Consider the following 20,111-nt stretch of genomic DNA (forward strand, 5'->3'; position numbering starts at 1 on the left):
TTTAAAGGAAACATACTATTAAATACACTGTTGTCTTAAAAAGCTAGTGCAACAGATTTGCAAATTCAACCTCATTAAAATGGGTAAAACCAGTTAATGGAGTAGAAACACAAGTCATCCAACAGCTTGATTTCTGTACTTTCTGAAACACCAGATTAAAAGGTTTTATGGGCTATACCATGGCTAAATTTTGCTCCAAGATTTTGTGTCGATATGGACCTGGAGCTGAGAGTTAGTACGTGACTACTAGCAGTAACGCTACTAGTATTGGTTGAAGAGGAAGAAAAACCACCTAAAGCCAGGCTGGGTATGTTTGTGGAGCTGTAGCTAAAGAGGAGATCCTCTATCTGTCAAGACAGCCTGGGAATTGGGTAGCCTGTTTTTACCATGCAAATAGTACCCAGAGTACGCCCGCACCAAACAAGTGGAGCTGTATTAAAGAAATTACAGCTACAGGGCAATTTCACCCACAGGGCTATTTCATCTAAGAGCCAAGATTGCCAAAAATATTGAAGACAGACCAAAGACAACTTGGCTGTTCAGATAAATGTTCCACCTAACCACACCAAGAAAAAAATGCTATTATGAAAGTGTAATGGTGGCCTTTGAAGAAAGCTACTGATCTCTACTCTTTGTATCTCCAGCATGTCATCCTGATCTCCAGAAACCTAACAGGTGTGCTGTCCTAAAGATTTTCTTGGGTTTATTTTTTGTTCTATTTTCACATTCCAGAGACAATGATTTTAGCAAACATAGAAAGTGTAATTTATGAATAACTTTGTTGGGTTTTTTTTAAGTTTTTCTATATAAAAAACCAAACCAAAACAAACAACCCTAATCCAAGCCAAAGGACTTGCTGTACTTCCAAAGTAGCATATTTTCTATCCAGATGGGTTTCAGTTATCTTACACAAGCCCAGATGACAGCTAGTTTCCCTGAAGGGCTCATTTTTTTTCTCCCCTTTGCATGTTACATCAAGATTTGGGTAGGTATCTCTCCTTCCATGTCTGAAAATTGAAAGACCAAGTAAGGAAATACAAGGGGTATATATAAGAAAGCAGACTTGGATTATCTTTCTTTGCCAAAGTAGATTCTACTTCTTCTCTGAGCTTTATAAAATAAAAAAAAAAAGAAAAAAAAGAAAAAAAAAAGAAAAAAGAATAGATGAGCAATTACTGATGCACTTTCTGCTCTTAAAAATCATGACAACTTGGTCAACATATGTTCTGTAGAAAGGTTTGTACGGGCTTATACCACAACAGGGCCCTCAGCCCTAACAAAGACCTGAGGGCACTATCATTAGACAGTGCACTTTAATTTCCAAGCATCATATAGCAAAGCCACTTATGTTTTACTAGAAAAACAGAACTGCGGGTTGGGAAGGAGGGAAATCCTCACACACCAGTTTGTGCTATCTGGAAATGGGTATGAAAACACAGGTCGGGGGGGAGGAACTTGTGGCTTATACTCCACGCTTTAGCTAGAAAATCCTGCAAAGATGAAGTTGTAAGAAAAATGAAGACTTAGGAGAAGAAAAAAACCAAACAAAAAACAACAAAAAACCCCAAAACACAGCAGCAGTGTTAAATTAACAAATTTCAACCCTCCTAAAGACTCCTAGCTTAATTTCCTGGCTTTGAGGCTGTGGCATCCTGGTGCGCAGTTCAGTCCCACAGCGGGAACAGAGCAGGTACCAGCGTATGCTCAGCTGAATGTGCTTACCAGCTTAGTTTTGCTTGCTGTCTGTAGCATTAGAGAGTCACTGAAGCATGCTGACTGCAAGGTCTTGCCAAGATCTTGCTTGTACACAATAAAACGCCAAGTAGAAAGAGAACTTTCAACGTCATTAGCCTTTCCCGTGTTGCCTAAAACAAGACCTGGCAAAATTAAATATTCTTTGACCAGAGGACAAGTTCTCACATACAAAGACACTTACATGTCTACACTTAGGATAGTTTACTCTTGGTTAAAAAAAAAAATTAATAGTGTTGTGGCAAAAGCAATCTCTGAGGATCTAGCTTCTTTATGTTGTTCCAATACCACCTCACTTAAGCAAGGCTGTGCTAATGGCTGTGGTAGCATGGCTCTGCTTTACTGTTTTCTCAAAAGCAGAAATGCCAGCCCTTTAGAATTTTGCTCCAAAACTATGTTCTAGTAATTGCAAGTGAAAAGGCTCAATAATAGCTATTCAGCAGCCTGCTTTGGGTGACAGATGGACAAACATGCCAGACTTTCCATTCCGGGAAAAAGCTGAGAGCCGTCTTGTTTTCTCAACTCTTAATTTTATTTTGCAGTTTCAGTAGACCCCACAGCTTGATTTGTCATTTTACATAGTTACAACTGAAGACTTGCTTTACCGGCTTTACTTTTTACATCGGACATCTGGTCTAAATGCATTTGGCAAGTAATATTAGTACATTTCCTCCATTACAATATTCATCTAACATTAGATTTTATTTGTGGATGCTCTGATAAGCTAACGTTTTGATTAAAGTGATATTTGTCAAGGCCAATTTCAGAATTTAGTACTAATTGTATGCACATTAGCGAAGGAGTTCTTGTAAGCAGATTTGGGGAGAGGAGCAGTCCTGATACAGGAGGAAGTTACAGTGCGATAGTGTATATTAACTCAGACATTTACACAGACCAGAGTTCAAATTACCTGTATGAAAGCCACAGTCACCATCCTGCTGAGTAGGTTAAAACTTGGAAGTCTGGTCTTTTAAGTCAGAAGAAACATCTGAACCTCATTAATTTTAAAGAAAATAAAAAAAAAAAGGACACCAACATATCCTTCTTGACAACTTATATCCCTTTATTGCACCTCATTTTTCAAACACGTGTTGAGGTTAGACAAGGAAAACACTGCTGTTAGACCATTCCCCTCCTGTGTGCCTCCCTATTTCAATTCCTCTCCCCCAGGTCGGTTCTGGTGGGGAATTTTAGAACCAAATTCTGCAAAACTGAAATAAAGAAAGTTTTATACTACTTGCCAAGCAAACTGACAGTTACTTGCTATTTTGGGGAACCATCCTATAATTGTGTGCACCTGTTGCAGCATGCTATTTTTAAAGTTACACCCAACAGCAGCATTAAACTACGATACGGCAAAACTTCTCAGCTACGACACTCTCTGCTCCCTCACCCCCAGCCTGCAGAGGTGCAGAAATCCTGCTACGGAAATCACATGGGAACAAGGATTTTTCTAACTTGGTTCTACACATTAACTCCGAAAGAAGGATGCACTGGTTTTTCCCCCACTTACATTCCCTGGAGCAGCTTCCCTTTCACCTTCTCCCCCCAGCCCCTCTCCCCCTCCTTCCAATGCCTGGCTGCCAGAGTTATCCTCCACTGGTACTGTGGGAGTCGTGCCGGCAGCTGCTCTGCTGGGATCCCTCCAGCCCAGGCCACCAAAGTTCTTCCATCTGGCTGGAAATGGTGGGGAGGCTCTCGTGCCGATCCCCATTCTCCCAAGTGCTGGTGGGTGGAAGCCACCAAGCAAGCCCTGGGACCCCAAAAAGCCCAGCCAGGCAAACTCATGGTCTCAAAAGGACTCACCATTTACTCCCAACTTTTTTCTCCTGGCCTCAAATTTGATCTGGACAGACTTGTGGCACCTGCCAATTTGGTGGTCCCAGGAGCTGCGTTTGAACCCTGCTGCTTGCCAGAAGCGGCATTAGCAATCCGACCAGCAACCCGCCGCAAAAGGCTACGTCAGGTTTGAACTGCAGGGGTAGTACATTGTGATGGGTTTTTAAAGATCTTCTTCTCAATTTATCCTGTCCAGAAACAGTTTGGGAATATTAATTTTATATGCAGTGATCCTAGGCTGGTCAAGTACAGGGGGACAAGACATGGACGACTAATTCATCCGTTTCATTTTTCTGTAAAGTACCTAGAGAACACGCTCGCAAGCATGACCAGTTCAATACACACAACCAAATATCTGTGTGATTTCAAATGGCATTAAAAAGCTCCTTTAAACATGCCTTATTTTTCTTTCACTGAGGACCAGAGCTGCAGCACTGTACAGGGGAGCATTCAAGGAGCATTTACGTCCAGGATCATGTGAGTCTAAACTTGCCTTATCCAGGACTTCCACCATTTCAAGTTTCTTTCTGCACCCCTGGTGCCTGCAGTGGCTGTGCAGCCTCATGGAGGCTCACTTAGAGCAAACAGCAGAGATCAAAGACAAATATGAAAACAATCAGGTTAAAGTCATAGGCAAGAGTCCACGCCGGGAGCAAAAACAGCACGACACACCTACTGCTCTCCTCAGAGCCTGGGGACCTGGACTGTTCTTGCGGCAAAAAGCAGCTGTACGTTTAGGTAAAATGCTTCTTGCCAAACACAAGCTTGCTGAAGCAGACATGCACATTGAATTCATGGTTATAATGGAAAGGAACATCACGATCTTTAGGCAGAATTGAAAATTCAACTGTTCTGACAGTGTATTTGTCCACGTCACAAAAAAAAGCAACCGCTGCTCATCCCCTGATTTGGGTGCAACATGGGCACCATCAGCTTCATAAAGCCCTTGATGTAGAACAGACTGCAGCCAGCTCTCCAGGGAAGAGAAGTTTAACAGAGGAAAATCATCCAGCCTTTTTTATCAGCACTTTATTAATAAATGCAAAAAGCGGAACCAGTGTAGTTATTTTCTGCCTCCAAGTGGCTGTGCTAAATGGGTTGATCCATGCAACTAGAATATTTTGGAGGACAGGTTGGCTGCTTCTGGACTGACTGGTTTTAGTACCCCCGGTACCGCATGCTTCGAGCACAACAGAGCATCAGTAAGCACCTCCAGAAATGAACATCGAAAAGTTAACAACTGCATTTCCCAAGGCAGGTTTAAGCTCACTCAGATCAATGAAGAGTATGTTTCTGCCAAGCCTGAGCCCCGAGTGTATCAGCAAATTCTGGACACTCACTCTCAGGACACAGCATTTGGTTGCAGGGCAGGGGGTAGCCATTTACATAACCACTTCTACATATGAAGCATAAAAGAGAAGTTAATTCCCCTTTTGTCTCCCTTGAAACATATTATAAACTCAAATCCTCTTTAACCTAGCAAGCTGATGAGCAAGGACGTTTAGTAGAATCAAACTAAGACAATTCTGCATCAGATGGAACCAAGAGCTAGTGTTCAGTAGTACTTGAAGTAAATGAAATATTCAGTTTCTTCACCTACCTTCCTTCCCTTTAACTAAGGCAAAATAACAGAACCTCCTCCCCTAAAGCCACATTAGAGGTGGGATTTTTTTTTTTTTTTTTTTAATAGCAGTATCAATTTAAGCACCTCTTCATCCTCCCTGCTCCCTATCCCATTCCTTTTGTTTTGCTGTTAGAGCAAACGGGATCCAGGCTTAAAAAAAAAGAAATTTTTTCCCCCTCAAATCCAGATGGCATCTTTCACCTGATTCCACTGACATAACTGAGGACAGAGGCAAGTGACAGAGGCTGTATCTCCACAGAAACCAAAGGAATAAAAGAAGGGAAGGAATTATCTCAGGAGGGACTTTCAAATGTGATTTCACACATTCTCCAGCAAAACCTGAGAGGTCATTTGTTCCTCATCTGTCTCTGAAAATGCCACATCATGTTCACTTTGTCCTCACAGTCTCTACATATGCTCTACACCTAATTATTTCTCAAGTCTTGATCATACTTAAGGATAGTCCCAAACCAGGTATGAGCCTGATTTCCAGATCTCTCAAACTGAGGATAAAAAGCAGATTCAGCCAAATGAACACACCAGTTCAGCTAAGCGTGCCAGTTTTTAAAAGGCATCAAATTCAGACCCTGCCCTCCTTAATTAAAAGCTTTGCTTTGGCTTGCCAAGGGAGAAATTTGACAGCCATTAACTACCCTGCACCAGAAATAATTCTGCACACAATAGACATAAGAAACAGCAGCAGTGAGCTACTGTAACACAGCTTGAGGTGATATTTCTTCCTGGCAGTTGAGTACAACATTCTATTCCCATCCCCAGCAACAAAACAGCCTCTACTCTCTCCTCTCATTTCCCCACCACCTCCACTCCTTCCCACACGTTGATGACAGGGCTGTGTTGGTACAGATGTTCCTGCAGCCACCCCGTGAGCCCCGGTGCTGCTCTGATCAGCCTGGAAGATAACGCAGCAGGGGAGGGAAAAAGTGACTGTGATCTGGTTCAGCACAAGGCCACACAAACAGCTGTGCTGGCACAACACAGCGAGCATGAGTTGTTTATGCACCCTGCCACAGATCGCGTCTCTATCGCCTGGGGAGCAGCTTGCTGAAGGCCACCCTTCCTCGCCTTCACCCTGTGCCCCCATGCTGCCTTGCCCCCATCTGACTCCACAGCGAGCGAGCTGAGGGCACCGAGCTTGCCAAGCTAACCGTGCCAAAAAAGTCGTTTCCTGTCTGTTCAGTTTTCTCGATTGACTCGCCACAGGATCAGATGGGCACCCATGCCTGCGCAGAGCCTCTAGGTCAGGTTAGGTACGAATATGGTACCACCACCACGTCACACCCACGTGCCAGCCAGATGCCACGTTCCCCTCCTTGCACAGGGCGGGTAGCACAGCCTGTGCTCAGGGACACCTGGGAGGATCCTGATTTGAGACTGCTGATAGTTTTCCTCCTCCAATCGACTGTTTACAATCGGTTCCTATCTAGCCTGGCTAACAGAAAAAACCTCGTTTGGATTCAGGTGCAGCTTTGTAGCTGGCAGACACACCACAGCATGCCAGTTCTCATGTTTTCCAAGCTTATCTTCTCAGGCTAAACAGCAAGGATAGAATAAGGTATCAAGGTAGAAAATCCACACATCCCCCTGGCACCATGAAACCTGAGACGCATCCATAGCACTAGCTTCCCAACATAGAGCATTTCCTGGTTTTACACATTTGAGGATTTACCGCTAGTCCTTACCTCAAAACCTATACAACACTGAAACTAATCACACGACAACCAGCTGAAGAGTGAATGTATAGATGTCACTCCATACTTGTACCGCATGCTTCAGCTGTCCAGTAACTGGATCTGCACAAAGCAGTTAAATACAGACTGTGCTGTCAAGCAGAGCCAAAATTTCATGGTGTACCTTGCAAACAAAATGCACATTGTACACAATCTGAGCTTCCGATTTTGTTTTGTCAAGAGAAAGTACATTTCTAAGCCTCCTGGCTGTGATGATAGCCTTGGAAACACAAACCTTGATATCTGCTCGAGTCCGTAGACTGTTGGAAACAGTGACTCATGCATGAATTCCCACTGCCCATTAATCTCAAAGTGTAAGCACTTATGCAGCAATAATGGTGTTTTAATGTCCTGGCAAAAATGGGAAAAAATGGTTAGCAGAACTTGGGAGTGACTGTCAGGAAATGAAGATAAAGACAATGCTTGGAGGATAGCAAGAACAAGGAAGGGACAGGAAAAAAAGAAGTAAGTCCTGAAGCACAGCTCTCCAAGCCAAACAGGAGTTCAGCTACCACCTGTTTCCAAAAGCCACAATTTTGCACTCATCTCCATGTAATATCCCTCAAAACAATGGCAGATCTGTGGCTGGCTAAATATAAACCCCTCCTCCTTTACATAGCCAGCCAGAGACCTCAGTAAAACCACAGCGGGCTTTAACCCCACTCTCACACTTTGCCAAGCTGTTAAAAGTTCAAGACATAACTTCAATGCCTAGAACACTGTACCTCCAGACCCTGATGTAACAGAGCACCTCAGAAGTGAACGCTAGATCCTGCTCAACAGCTACCACCAGAATATTTTAAGTGGTTAGAACAGCACATGGAGCTTGTGAAAGACCAAATACTCTGTCAAACTGACTACAGCCCTAATGTTTACAAGAAAACCGCCCAGTTGCCTATTAGACAATTGACCAAGAATCTCTAGGTTTTTTGTGAAGAAGGGTACTCTCTGAACAAAAAGGGAAGCATTTTATTTCTACCATCTCCAACTTAATCAAGTTACTGCTTTGTTGGTTTTTCTTCCCCAGCAAAAATTCTGTAGCTACATGAATGTAGAGATTTTTGTCTCATCCAAAAACAAGTAGAGAGCAATGCAGAATTCAGACTTACAGTTAATAACTTGTTGCTCCATTTCCCAGATACAAAATTCATAAGATGACTTAACACCCAGACCCCAGCTTTTCAACCACTCAAACGACTTCGCAGCACTCAGCTAAAAATGTGTATTTTAGTTAGATGTCTTTTGAAAGTTTTATTCTATTTTTAGCTTGCATATCTCATTGAAGTGACAGGACGTTTACAAATACCTATTTTTAGATATGGTATAAATGGTCCAAATGAGAACATTCTCAAACCCAGTAATTGTTTCCAAGATTAAAGCAAAATGAGTTAGAACATGTCATTTGACATTACAGTAAGAGGCCAACTGTTGCTCAATCCAATGGAAACAGACGTCTTTCAGGAATCTTAATTTTCAGTATTTTGGAATACTGAATGCAAGCAACTAGCACAGATATACGCAGACAGCTAGCAGTACAAGGACATAACTATTTTACTATTACATTTCTGCTTAACATGGAATTGTTAAGAATTTTAACATTTCTGTTAAAAAAAAAAAAAAAAGAAAAAAAGAAAATCTAAGAACTGTTTTTCCAATGCAGAGTTCCTTTGTTCAAGCTTCTGCTGCTTAAAGACATACATGGGTATTACCTCTGCTATTCACATGATTTCCAAGTTAATACTAACACACCAAAGGGAAATATTTAACATCTAGATATGTGCTATGTGTTGCAGATCCAAGACAAATGCAATTTCCATCCACAGAAAAACAATCTTGCAACAATCTTATTTCCACTGTAGTTCTTAAGCTGTACATGCCACTCTGCAGAGACAGCTTCACAGTTTATGAAATGCATAACACAGATGAACTTCCCAAATTTAAACCAGGGAAGTCCACCCACGCCTGCAATGCATTTCTGCAGATGTCCCTGTACAACCTCACGAGTAGCTGGAGACTAGTGTAGATGTGTCCAAGCACATTTCAATCTAGTCCCTGAAAGCACGTCCTGGTAATAAACTTGCATAAGTAAAATTAAGCACAGATTTATCAAAAAGAGGTTTGGCCTTTGAAGAGGAGACAGAGAGAATGGGTTGCACATTAAAAAAGAAGTGGGTAAGTGGGTAACAGGTGAGCAAACTGTGCTCACAGAACAGCTGATAGTAAAACTTCACGTACAACCAAACATTACTATCAAAGCTTTAAGTTGAGGGGATTATATTCTGCTGTCTAAAATCACAGTCTTTTCAAAAGGCCAAAAATGTGGGAGATTCTAAAGACAATATTATCTTCTGGGGATTAAGAAATAAAAGTGATAGACATGAAATAATAAGTATACCACTACCACAGTATGTCAGAATGTTTTTCACGCACAGATTGCAACAATCCTTTACATTAGCTTGCAATGTTTCATACAGATTCATGATCTGCATAACTGAGTAAAAAACAAATTAATTGAGGAATAGTGGTCTCCAACAAAACCAGGTGATACCAGGCCCAACAGCTTGAGGCACGTACTAAGACTATGCCCCTGTATAGTGATAACACATTTACACAAGTGAAGCATTTGCCATGTGAAAGGGAGAACTGCTTACATCCAGATAAATTGCAGAGGAAGAACCTGACATGTGCAAACAGCCACTTTTGCTTATTCAAGCTGATGAGTCACATGATTAATTGCCATACTTTGCATTGTTCAGATAAGGTGTAAAGGTGCAAACAAGGAAGAACCTACCAGGACTCTCTACTCGCTTGTAGTGGTAGGGGTTGATGCAAACCTCTTTCTGTTTTGAACCAAAGGGAAACTCACAGCATTCCAGTGGTTTCAGTTCGTGATGGCTCTGCAGGTCTGGCCAGCGCCACACTCTACAGTAAATTACATGTGGTAGCCCTTTCCGGTGTGAAACCTGAAGCCTGCCGTCCAAGGAACGAGGAATTGTGACACAGTTGCTGGGCTGACCAGGACAGCTTAATGCTTTTTCCAGCTCCTCCATAGCACCTTTTTTCTTCTTCAGTTTTTTCACTAATGCATCAACAGCTTTCTCTGCCCATTTTTCTTCTTCGTCCCCCTGCTTCCATCCCAACAGCCTCTTCACTGCTGGGCTGGTGAAGGAGAATAAACTTGTCACATTCATGGTGACCCCACTGTGGTGATACCACAGAACTAAGCAGGAGAACCTGTCCTATTCTTCCACCACCACCAGGATGCAGCAGATTGCGTTGGCAGTTAAAAGCAGCCTGTCTCAAACAATCCTGGTCCTTTCTCCTTTTCAGTCCTCCAGTCCCAGGAAGGCAGCGCTGACATCCCCCCCTTGATGGATGCAACCTTCTCAGTATTCTAAACCCTTCCGGCTGAGAACCTGTGGAAGATTATCAGAGGGAAAGAAAAAAAAATTAAATTAACATACAGCAGTTAAAAACACCCCCCACCCACCCTGCAAGAATGGTGTGACCAAAAAACCAGCCAGCACCAGAAATACAACAACAAAGTATAGACAGCCTCCAGAACTGGACTTGAGGCACATCTGATGAAGACTTTTAAGCAGCAGGGCCTGCTACTGAACCCTGTATATCCCTCTCCCCAAAACAGCCCTGAAAAAATGAGGTGATCACCATGGAAAATAATGACGCAGCACAAACACAACCAAAAGAGGCTGGGGAGGGAGGGTTAGTGGGAGGAGAGGGCAGGGGGCAGAGATAGGTGGTGCAACAATTCCCCATCAGCTCAGTTCCCTCATCCAATTTGCTGTGTGACCTCAGTGATTTTTGCGCCACGCAGCAAAGGGGACAGCAACTTACAGCAACTGCATTTGCCAGCTGCAAACAATACTTCTGCTCGGTGCCCAAGTGTGGCTTCAGTTAGTACCATGAGAATCTCGATAGAAGCCAAAACACAAAAAGACATGGCTGTATTCCCATGCATACTCTACAAAAGGGCAAGGGTCCTATATTAGAAATGTAGTTCACATTAAATCTAGCCTAAAACTGTCCCTCAGATTTCATCTTTCACCACTAAGTGTGCAGGGCGCTCCCCTCTGCCTATCAGCCATTGCAACCTTAAGCAACAAAACATCCCAAGGAACCAGTGCAAGATGGTTAGCGCTTTTTTATTTATTTATTTTAGAGAGCAACTGGAAGCAATACGCCCCAACAGCATTGTGCCACCCAGCTCTCTCCAAACTGCCAGTGATGCAGCTCAAAAATCACCGCGCTAGCCTTGTGCACATCACGATCTGAAACAAAAACAGTTCAGCTTCACCTTCACCTTACTTTGAGGAACAAACCAAAATGAAGAAAAGAAACTAGAAAGATCTTTGCCCTCACTCATCTCACATGAGAAAGAAAACTCCATCTCTCCACCCCATCAAAAACCTTCACAGCTCATAAGCAGGCTGTGAAGGAAAGATACCATGAACTTACTTCACCGATTACATCCTGACCCTTCCCGTTGCAATGCCTGCCTGAGGTACTCAGGGACACATGAAGGACTGAGAAGGAGGAGGAAGTCCTGATAAGAGGATTTTACATGGCACAGTGGTCCTTGAGTTGAGAGATATGGAACCGGGATGAAGCAATGGGTGAAGAGGGGGAGGAGCTCCATACATGAAGAAGCTCCTGCTGTGGGCAGCGAGTTTTGTACTTGCCCGGGCTGGGAGGAGGCAAAAGGCTCTGCCAGGGGAATTAGGAGAGACCCTGCACTGGCAAGGGGGGGGGGGGGGGGGGGGGGGGGGGAAATCAGAGAGCACTACACCACTGATTTTCAAACAGAGCATGAAGACAGACAGGAAACGCATCCTGGACTGGATACCAACAGGTTGCAGGGGAAGGGGAAAAGGATATGAATGTTTTTGTTGCCATCAGAAAGACAAAAAAAATCCCCCAACCAACCAGCAACCTATACAGACACAGAATAGAAAGTGTCAGCACACCCTCGTCAGACAGAATTTTAATTATACTACGAAAAGATTGGCAGAGCATTTACAGTTTTAAGATCTGCACACTTACCCTCTACACTATCATGCACTGTAATGATTTCATAGGGTAACACTATACTTGAAGTAATTTAAGCTGAAAACCATCCAGTTGATTCAAATTAATTTGTCACTAAACCAATTATCTAATTGCAAAGGTTCAGTTTTATTAGGCTGAATGCATAATCATTATTTACATAAATGTAGTTTATGGACTAAGACATAGACTATGTCTACCTGCACTTTGTCCCATTCCTTTTATGCTAAGAATTGTATTCAAAATAATAATGTCAATGCAACAGAAGATTTGCATAAGCCTGGGGCAAATTTAAGAATTTGTTACCTGGGCATGTGCTATATTGTTAAATGAACTGAAACTCCATTGCTGTCACTGACTGTACCCCAGGTATACAGTGCGCGTACAGATAAAGTGCTCTATTAAAATGCTGTCCTAATTTAAGAACTCTATTACCAGAACTCCAGTACATGTGCTTCAAATGTGCTTGTAAGTAACAGAGTTATTCTCAACTCATATATAGTCTGTAACTCAACCAACATTCTAAATGTCTTTTTTCTGTATCTTTCAAACAAAAGATACAAGTTCCACACAAAAGTTACAAGTTCCAGTGGCACATCACCAAGTAATCAAGTCAATCTTTCTACTTCACATCCATTTGAATTAAAAAAAAAATAAATTTAAAAGACTTGAGTTGAAGTTCTAATAAAAAAGAAGGTACAAAGTCTAAATCTCAAATCCAAACTTCTTTCAACATTGATAATGAATGCAGACATGCATTTCCCATTTCCACCAAGCTACTTTAAAAATAAGTGGCCAACCTACTTGCTGTAAAAAAAGAAAGAAAAGAGTCCCGTCTATAAGACTGTATGTTTATACAAGGGCCTGAAAATACAACCCTAACATGAGCTAGTACAAAAGCTCTGCAAAGACTAAGATGACATTCAGATGCAGCCCCAAGTAGTCAGACCATAGGAACAGATTTTCTGAAGTTTTTTGATCAAATCCTGCAACACACACATCCCACTCCCACAATCATACACTCCAAAATGTATTTCACCATCACAATCAAAGGTATTATCTTAACAGCTGGCATGTCTGTAACAACAACTTCAGCAAGAAACACGCTCGGAGTAGGAGGAGTAGCATTATGTACAGTACTTATAGATACGTCTGGAAGTAATGCAGCTCAGCAGGACCTAGCTGGTACTGGACTCCTGCCCGAACAAAGTCTAAGCACACCCCAAGCCCTGAACAAGCCACAAGATAAAGTAAAAGGGGAGAAAACCCACAGGCTGCTGTACACTATTCATGCTAAGCTCCAATATCAGTATTAAGCTAAAAAAAAAAAAAAAAAAAGGCAGCGTAGGTGGAGTTTTTTGTTTCCAAGAAGCAGAGAGCGCGTCCGCAGTGCTGAGCCCTTGCCAGTACATTCCGTTTCCCTTTCTGCCACTCTTGGTTTTTGCAGTGCATCATTTCCTGTATTACTTTTGCACAAAGTGGTCTTATCAGCTGGAAGTGCAAAATAAAGATTAAACCACGAGTCAGCAAATGACATGGTCCACGTCTTTCTTCCCCAAATACACGTGCCCTTCTGGGAAAGCAGGAGTTAATATTTCCAATAGCTGAGTGATCACCAGCCCTTGAAGGGTGTGTTTATTCACGAGGTATGAGTGAAACAGAAACCTAGGCCAAACAACAGGACGCTCTCCAAAAGGCAGCCTAGAATCAGTTTAAAGGAAATTGAGTTGTTACCCACTTTTCAGCCACTCTTTACACATCAAAATCCATGCACTTTTTATTATGCGTTCTGTCTGCTGATGGGTGAGTTGGAATCAACAAACTTCTTTTAAATCCCAATGCTGCTTTTTTTGTCTTCCTTCACTGCTGCTGTCTTTTGTGTAGTATTTGGACTAACATAGAAACCTGCATGCAGCTTGTGAGAAGCCTATAAAAAAAAAGTGAGCATTATATATATAGCTGTTTAGGCAGTCTTCTATTTAAACAAACATATTTAGGCAAAATGCCTAAGAGTGAAGTTCCATTTTTCTAGCCCTGTCAGCAACACTAAGCAGACATTAAAATATTCAGTGAGACTGTTTTCAAATTCCCACAGGAGATCCCATAGGAAACTGTTCTACTTTGCATAAATGACTGTTTTTGGTGGGCGGTGAAAGGGTTAGGACAATTAGATGATCCTCTCCCAGGAGGGGAAGTGAAACAACTCCTAGCCCAACTTTCAGGCAAACAAGAAGCAGCTCTAACTCTTCTACTAATTTCATTATTTATATTACAGGCTCAGTGATGAAGGCAAAAACGATCCTATTAAGTATTTTTAATATATGCTCGGCACAGTTAGACATAAAAAGGGGCAGGAACCACAATGAAAAGAATCTACGTAATTGTTAATGGAGAAAACTGTCTAGTCTCTGACTGCCTTTTTAAAATCCCATTTATCTTATTTAACGTACCTCCTCCCAGTGTCCATTACTTATTGACAATATAAAGAAATAACAAGTAGAGAGATTTTAATTTGCTTCTTAAAAATATTTAGTAATTTACCTTCTCTGAAAGACACATCTTTTCAGCAACTCATGTACTCAGTACAATATTTAGACCCTTTAAAAAAAAAAAATGAAAAAAGATCAGATTTTGGCACAGAAGCCAGGGAGCTGTCACTTTAGTCCTGCAAGAGCTATTTCCATGTATTACTAAAAAGCATGCAGTCTAAGCAGCTGTAATGCTAGAATGTGTTACAACAGATTGCGCACTAACTTCCTCTGGCTCCCTATTCTTGGAGCAAGCAGCAAAGTTTCGATTTCTTTCTTCAAGCGATGTGACTTGTAAAACAAAGTCCAGGGTCTTCTACTGAATTACTCTGTTTTTAATCAAAGAGTTCTTTCTTTGTACCTTCTTACGGTAGAAGATCAGATCTTGGAAAAAATGCATGGAAACCTGGTAGAAGCCTCAGTGGCATTACAGTGAAAGTGCAAATAGAAAGCAAGTTTCATTTCAAAGTGCTGTAAAACTCAGAGTGTTTATATAGAACCTGACTTGGCTTCCCTTGTATTTCTGAAAAGGACAAAAACCACCAAGAAAAAAAAAAACCCAACTCTTAAATGTCTTCTTGGCATGGTAGAAAGAATTAAAAACAACAACAAAACCAACCTTAAAAATGCAGTCATGTGTTAACTTCTGCTATATAGGTATCAATATGTGTAACATGCATACATGTATCAAGTGTTTGAGGAAGGAGAGAGCACACTGGTGCTGAAAATAGATCGTACTTAACAGGAATAGGTAGCTTTTTTCCTGACAGTGCATTAGACTCCCTTCCTTATGCCCAGCAAGGGCAAACAGGATACTTCCAGCCTGTTCTGCCAAGTAGCCTCTGTCTTGGATCTTGAGACAGATCAAAGCACCCGGCCCGAGAAACCTCCTCTAGGACCACAGCTCACGCTATTTGGCTGAGGGACTGCCCTTCCCAGGAAGCCTTCCATATATCATTGCTCAGCCCACAGAGAAAATCCTTTTAGATACCTGCGTGCACCCTTCAGTTCAGCAGACAGCAGGAGAGCAAGAGTGTCACGTAAAGAGCAGATGCTGACTGCACCCCAGCTAACCGTAACAGCAGCCTGTACAGTTTCCTGTAAGAAATATCTACCTGTTCTCAACAGGGCAGTAATTTGCCTTTAGAAGAAGGACTTGCACAACTTCTAACTTATCATATAAGCCAAATCAAATCCATGAGTTCCCGAGTATGACGTGAACAGCAAAGAGCAGATTCACCACTCGCTCGAAATGAGATAGTAGGGCCAATGTATGCTTTACCAGTGGAGGGGAGGAGGGCAACAGTGACCCAAAGAACAAAACCCCCACTGCTCAGTTACTCCACAGCATGAAGAAATAACCTGATACTATCAATATCTGCCAGCTCCTTCCCAATGCTCGCCACAGTTCAAACCAAGTACACAGTGTCCAGCCAGTTTCTACTGAACTGCAGCTTTTCCTCCACTTGCCTGCCTACCCACCCAGCTTCTGGCAGAAAAAGCACTGATCCTTGCCCTGGAAGTCTCAATTATTGTGATTACAAGAATAAAACAATAGCAAATTCTTACAGGTTTTCTGGATTTGTACTTTGCCTTCTCAAATTGAAGTTACTAGATTTGAAAGACTTAGGGTAACTTCACTGTTGCTTCTGCAGAGAAAATACTATGTTTCCATGTATGTTAGAAACTGGATCCTGTGTTACAATCCAACTAAAATGGCATAAAAGTCTTTGTAAGAAAATACATACTTGTGAGAAAAGCTAAAGAACACAACAAAGGTGCTTCCCCAATTTTATCAGAGATGCATCAACAATTAAATTTGCCCTTTTTCTGATGAAGAACACTCTTCCCAATGCCCTTGCAACTGTTTTGACATATTAAAAACCGTATGCCTGAACACAAATATGAACACCACATCTTGCAAGAGGCTTATCTACACCTTCATTAAAGCACAGCTCCTCCCTGTTTACAAGAAACACCAACACGTACCACCTCTTAAATGTTCACTAAATCCTCAAATTGTGCCATTTTAACCAGAGTTGAGAATCAATGGCAAATTTCTTGTTTGCACTGCTGAATTTTACTCATTCCTGTGTTCAGATACATGTCAGACTCCACGAAGTTGCAAACTGCCAGCTCTTCCTTTAATACCTCCTGGTCTCCTCACTACACTGATTTGACTTGCCAAAAATACAAAAAAAAACCCCTAACAGCAAGTTTACCAAGTTACTTGGTCAGGAAGCTGGAGAAGCCTGGTACACCACGGCTAGTACAAGTAGGACACATCAAAACATACACCCAAGTGTGGACAAATCGGCAAACAGTTGGACTGAATCGGATGCGCTATCAAAGATTATCTCTAAAACCGCAACTTAAAATATTAAGTGAGGAAGGAACTGTAATTTGATGATTCAGTCAAAACTCTGGCATAGATGGGATTACAAAACTATGACCTTCACTAAAATAACCTGTAAGATGAATATGGTGCTGTGAACCACAAGACTTGCCAGGATGGTGTTAATGAGGGTTTTTTTCTAAATGCTATGAAGGAGAAGACTCTTCATTTTTCACTCTCTCAAAGCTGGAGGCCTCTTAAAGAAATCCTCAAATTAAGACACAACATTCGAAAGAAAAAAATATCCAAACAAACAGTCAGCAAGAGACAGAATGAATTACCAGCCAACACAGTGGGTATTTCATTGTGGATCTTTGGGGTAGGCTTATCCACTTCACTTGTGCTGTGGGGTATTTAAACCCCACATTTTCCCACCAGGCATCAGGAGCGCTCAGGACTACATGAGTGGGCAAGGAGCTCAGTCAGCATTGTTAGATGACACAGGACAAGTCCTGAAAAATGCAGAACAACCTATAGACCAGTTTGGAGCACTGGCTGTAGCTTTGTGCATATGGGACATCCACAAAAATGCCATAACTATTCTAGCTATTAAAGTAAGTTGGAAGTCCTTTACTAAAAGGTCAAAAGGCTGGGGAAAATGGGGGTGTGTGTGTGTGTGTGTGTGTGTGTTTCCCTTTCATCATAAAACTCCTGTATAACTCCCTTTTTCCACAAAGACCATTCTCTTTCCTGACTTTTTGAACTGTCTTTAGAAACAGGTGTTGTTTACAACAATAACAAACACACATCTGTGTGGGTGTGTTAATACACACAAAGGCAGGATAACTGAAACCTCTTCCTATATTTAGATCTGTCTGGTCAGCTCTAATTGCATAATTTAATCAAAACCCTCTCCAACGGAAACACATCCATATTCATCACAGGCATCAAAGGAAACATCTTTACAAACTATATCCTTTTACAAACCAACACATGGTCCCACGCCACTTGTCCAATTGTTGAATTCCTCCTTTGGGAAGGGCATGGAATTTTATTTCTTTTTATCAGCTGAAAAAAGCATTTCCCTCCGATTCATCAGCACAGGGCAGGAGGAACTTCCTTCACAGGTGAGATGGGGGAAATTTACTGACATGTCACTTTCAGGGATTTTTTTTAAAAAGTAGTTAAAACATACGTTTGCAGCATAAAGGGAAACCTTTGAAAATAAAAAGAAAAATGCCCATCACCACTCAGGCATCACATTTTTTGAGTAAAGCTCATCAAATGCAAGATGTGTTCTGTCTTCACAGAAAAACACAGCCTAGCACAGACTGCATGGATTTAGCAAGGGGTTTGTCAGCCCCAGCCAGAGTAGTGCTACAAGGGGGTATTTTTAAGGAGGGAACCCCACCAAATGCACTCCAGTTATGCTCAGCTGATGGCTCCTGCGAGCCACTGCTCCTGCAAGTGACACATTTTATCAAGAACACGCACCAATACATTTACATCAGCTGCATTAAACCACTTCTGAACACTATGACCCAGACCTCATTTATCAGAGATTAAGTAAAGATGTTAAATTACGTCTCAAGATTCCCAGCTTTGGAGCAGAATGTTTCACCAAAGCAAGAGACAACAAAAACTGAGAAAGAAAAATTACTTATTCACTAATAAAAGCATTATTAGGTCATGCCTCAGCAAAGCAGAATAAACAGATGAAAATTAAACCAGAAAAGGAACGTTGTTAAAATAATTAAATCTTTTCACAGATTAGTCCCCCACCCACCATTTATACACCTGAAATAAAAATAGCCTCTTCAGTTTGCCAATACTGAAGACATTTCAATGCATTTCATGAGATGCATGCTTCACTTTTTAAAAAATATAGAGGAATCCTTTTTGTTTTATTTGCAAAAACTAAGGAGGTATTTTTTGCCTTTAAATGACCTTTAATACACTGTATCTTCATCATGTCTTTAAAATGTCAAGAGGCAGAGTGAAAGATCTACATTAAATTTCATGAAGTGTCCTGCAAGTCACAACTACCATTCTAGACAGAGAAAGTGTTTAGAGATGATACAGCTTTCCAAGCCAAGTTTATACAGCCCAGAAACAAAACACAAAGATTTGCCAGATTTCCACCATCCAGTGAAACATTGTTTAATTATGGTATTAATTCAGTGGTCTTCTGAAAACTGTGACTGGAATTCAGATGACACAAAACCCAGTCTGCTCCTGGTCCCCAGGGCAGTGAGCAGCAGCTGAGCTACCACATTGCAGCAGATACTCGCTGGCAGTATCTTGGTATTTGTTAAGCCACCTGAACTCACCAGACCCCTTACAAATGGAAGGAGCCAAGATCACAGTGTTTAGAGATGCTGCTTCTGCCTACGCACAAGAAAATGAGACTACTTTGAAGATTACAATTTACAGGCAAATACAAATTTATAGGAATTCTCCTGAGACCAGGTCAAGGAAACTTTGGGTTCGTGTTTAAAATACACCAGCAAACACAGATCTAGGTTGATCAAGACCTTTACTGGCACGTGAGGTACAAGTCTGAACTTGCCTACTCTAAAAACTTGAACTGCCTTCAACTACACCCCAATGTAATCCTAGAACAGGGTACAATTTCACCAATATTAAAAACTATACTTGTGGAAGAATAAAGCTATTGACATACAACTACAAAAGCATTTACATGGTCTTTTAATTTTACAGATGTTTTCATCCAGACAATTACTCTACGTAACCAAAGGAACAATTCTTGGTTCAACTGAAGACCAGGCATTAGGAGCACTAGCTTTCCCCTGAACCGGCAGGCACACTTGGAACAAAACAGGTATTGCATGCTACTGTGGTTGGAGGCCAACAACCTTCCAGATGTCAGTCAGTTCACCAATGAAGTCTAAAAGCTCCCTTCTCAGGAGCGTTTTAATCCAAAGAAGTCTACTGACTGCAATTGAATTGGCTATCAGTGCCATTTTTTTCCTGCCATACCTAAGCCTGTAAAACCGTGTTGGCAGAAGGAGTACTGTCACGGAGAGCGCTGGGCTGCTGCTCAGTGGACACAGCTCCTATTTCATTTGGGCAAGCTACTTCCTCATGTCAAGCCTCAGCTTCTCCTGCTAAGTGGAGAACAAAACTCTTGAAGGCTACCAATTGAAAGGCAAGTATTAGACAAAGAAAGCCAAAGGGGTGACCACCAGCACAAAACTTTG

The 20,111-nt window shown here is 41.7% G+C and overlaps 1 protein-coding gene across 8 annotated transcripts in view; it reads right to left on the reverse strand.

Moving 5' to 3' along the window:
* SMAD1 (SMAD family member 1) overlaps positions 1–20,111 on the reverse strand; it is a 50,781-nt gene that overhangs the window by 18,004 nt on the left and 12,666 nt on the right. For 5 of the 8 annotated variants that reach the window (XM_054824329.1, XM_054824333.1, XM_054824325.1 and 2 more), the window contains exons 2-4: positions 14,569–14,625; positions 13,766–13,954; positions 9,755–10,379 (exon numbers count right to left, since the gene is read on the reverse strand). In XM_054824329.1, coding sequence (XP_054680304.1) covers positions 9,755–10,154 — 400 coding nt within the window. In that variant the 5' untranslated portion in view covers positions 10,155–10,379; positions 13,766–13,954; positions 14,569–14,625. The remainder of the gene's footprint in view (positions 1–9,754; positions 10,380–13,765; positions 13,955–14,568; positions 14,626–20,111) is intronic. The other 3 variants (XM_054824331.1, XM_054824328.1, XM_054824330.1) reach the window with 1 other exon arrangement.

Source organism: Grus americana, chromosome 4 (genome assembly GCF_028858705.1).
Source record: "Grus americana isolate bGruAme1 chromosome 4, bGruAme1.mat, whole genome shotgun sequence".
Lineage (NCBI taxonomy): Eukaryota > Metazoa > Chordata > Aves > Gruiformes > Gruidae > Grus > Grus americana.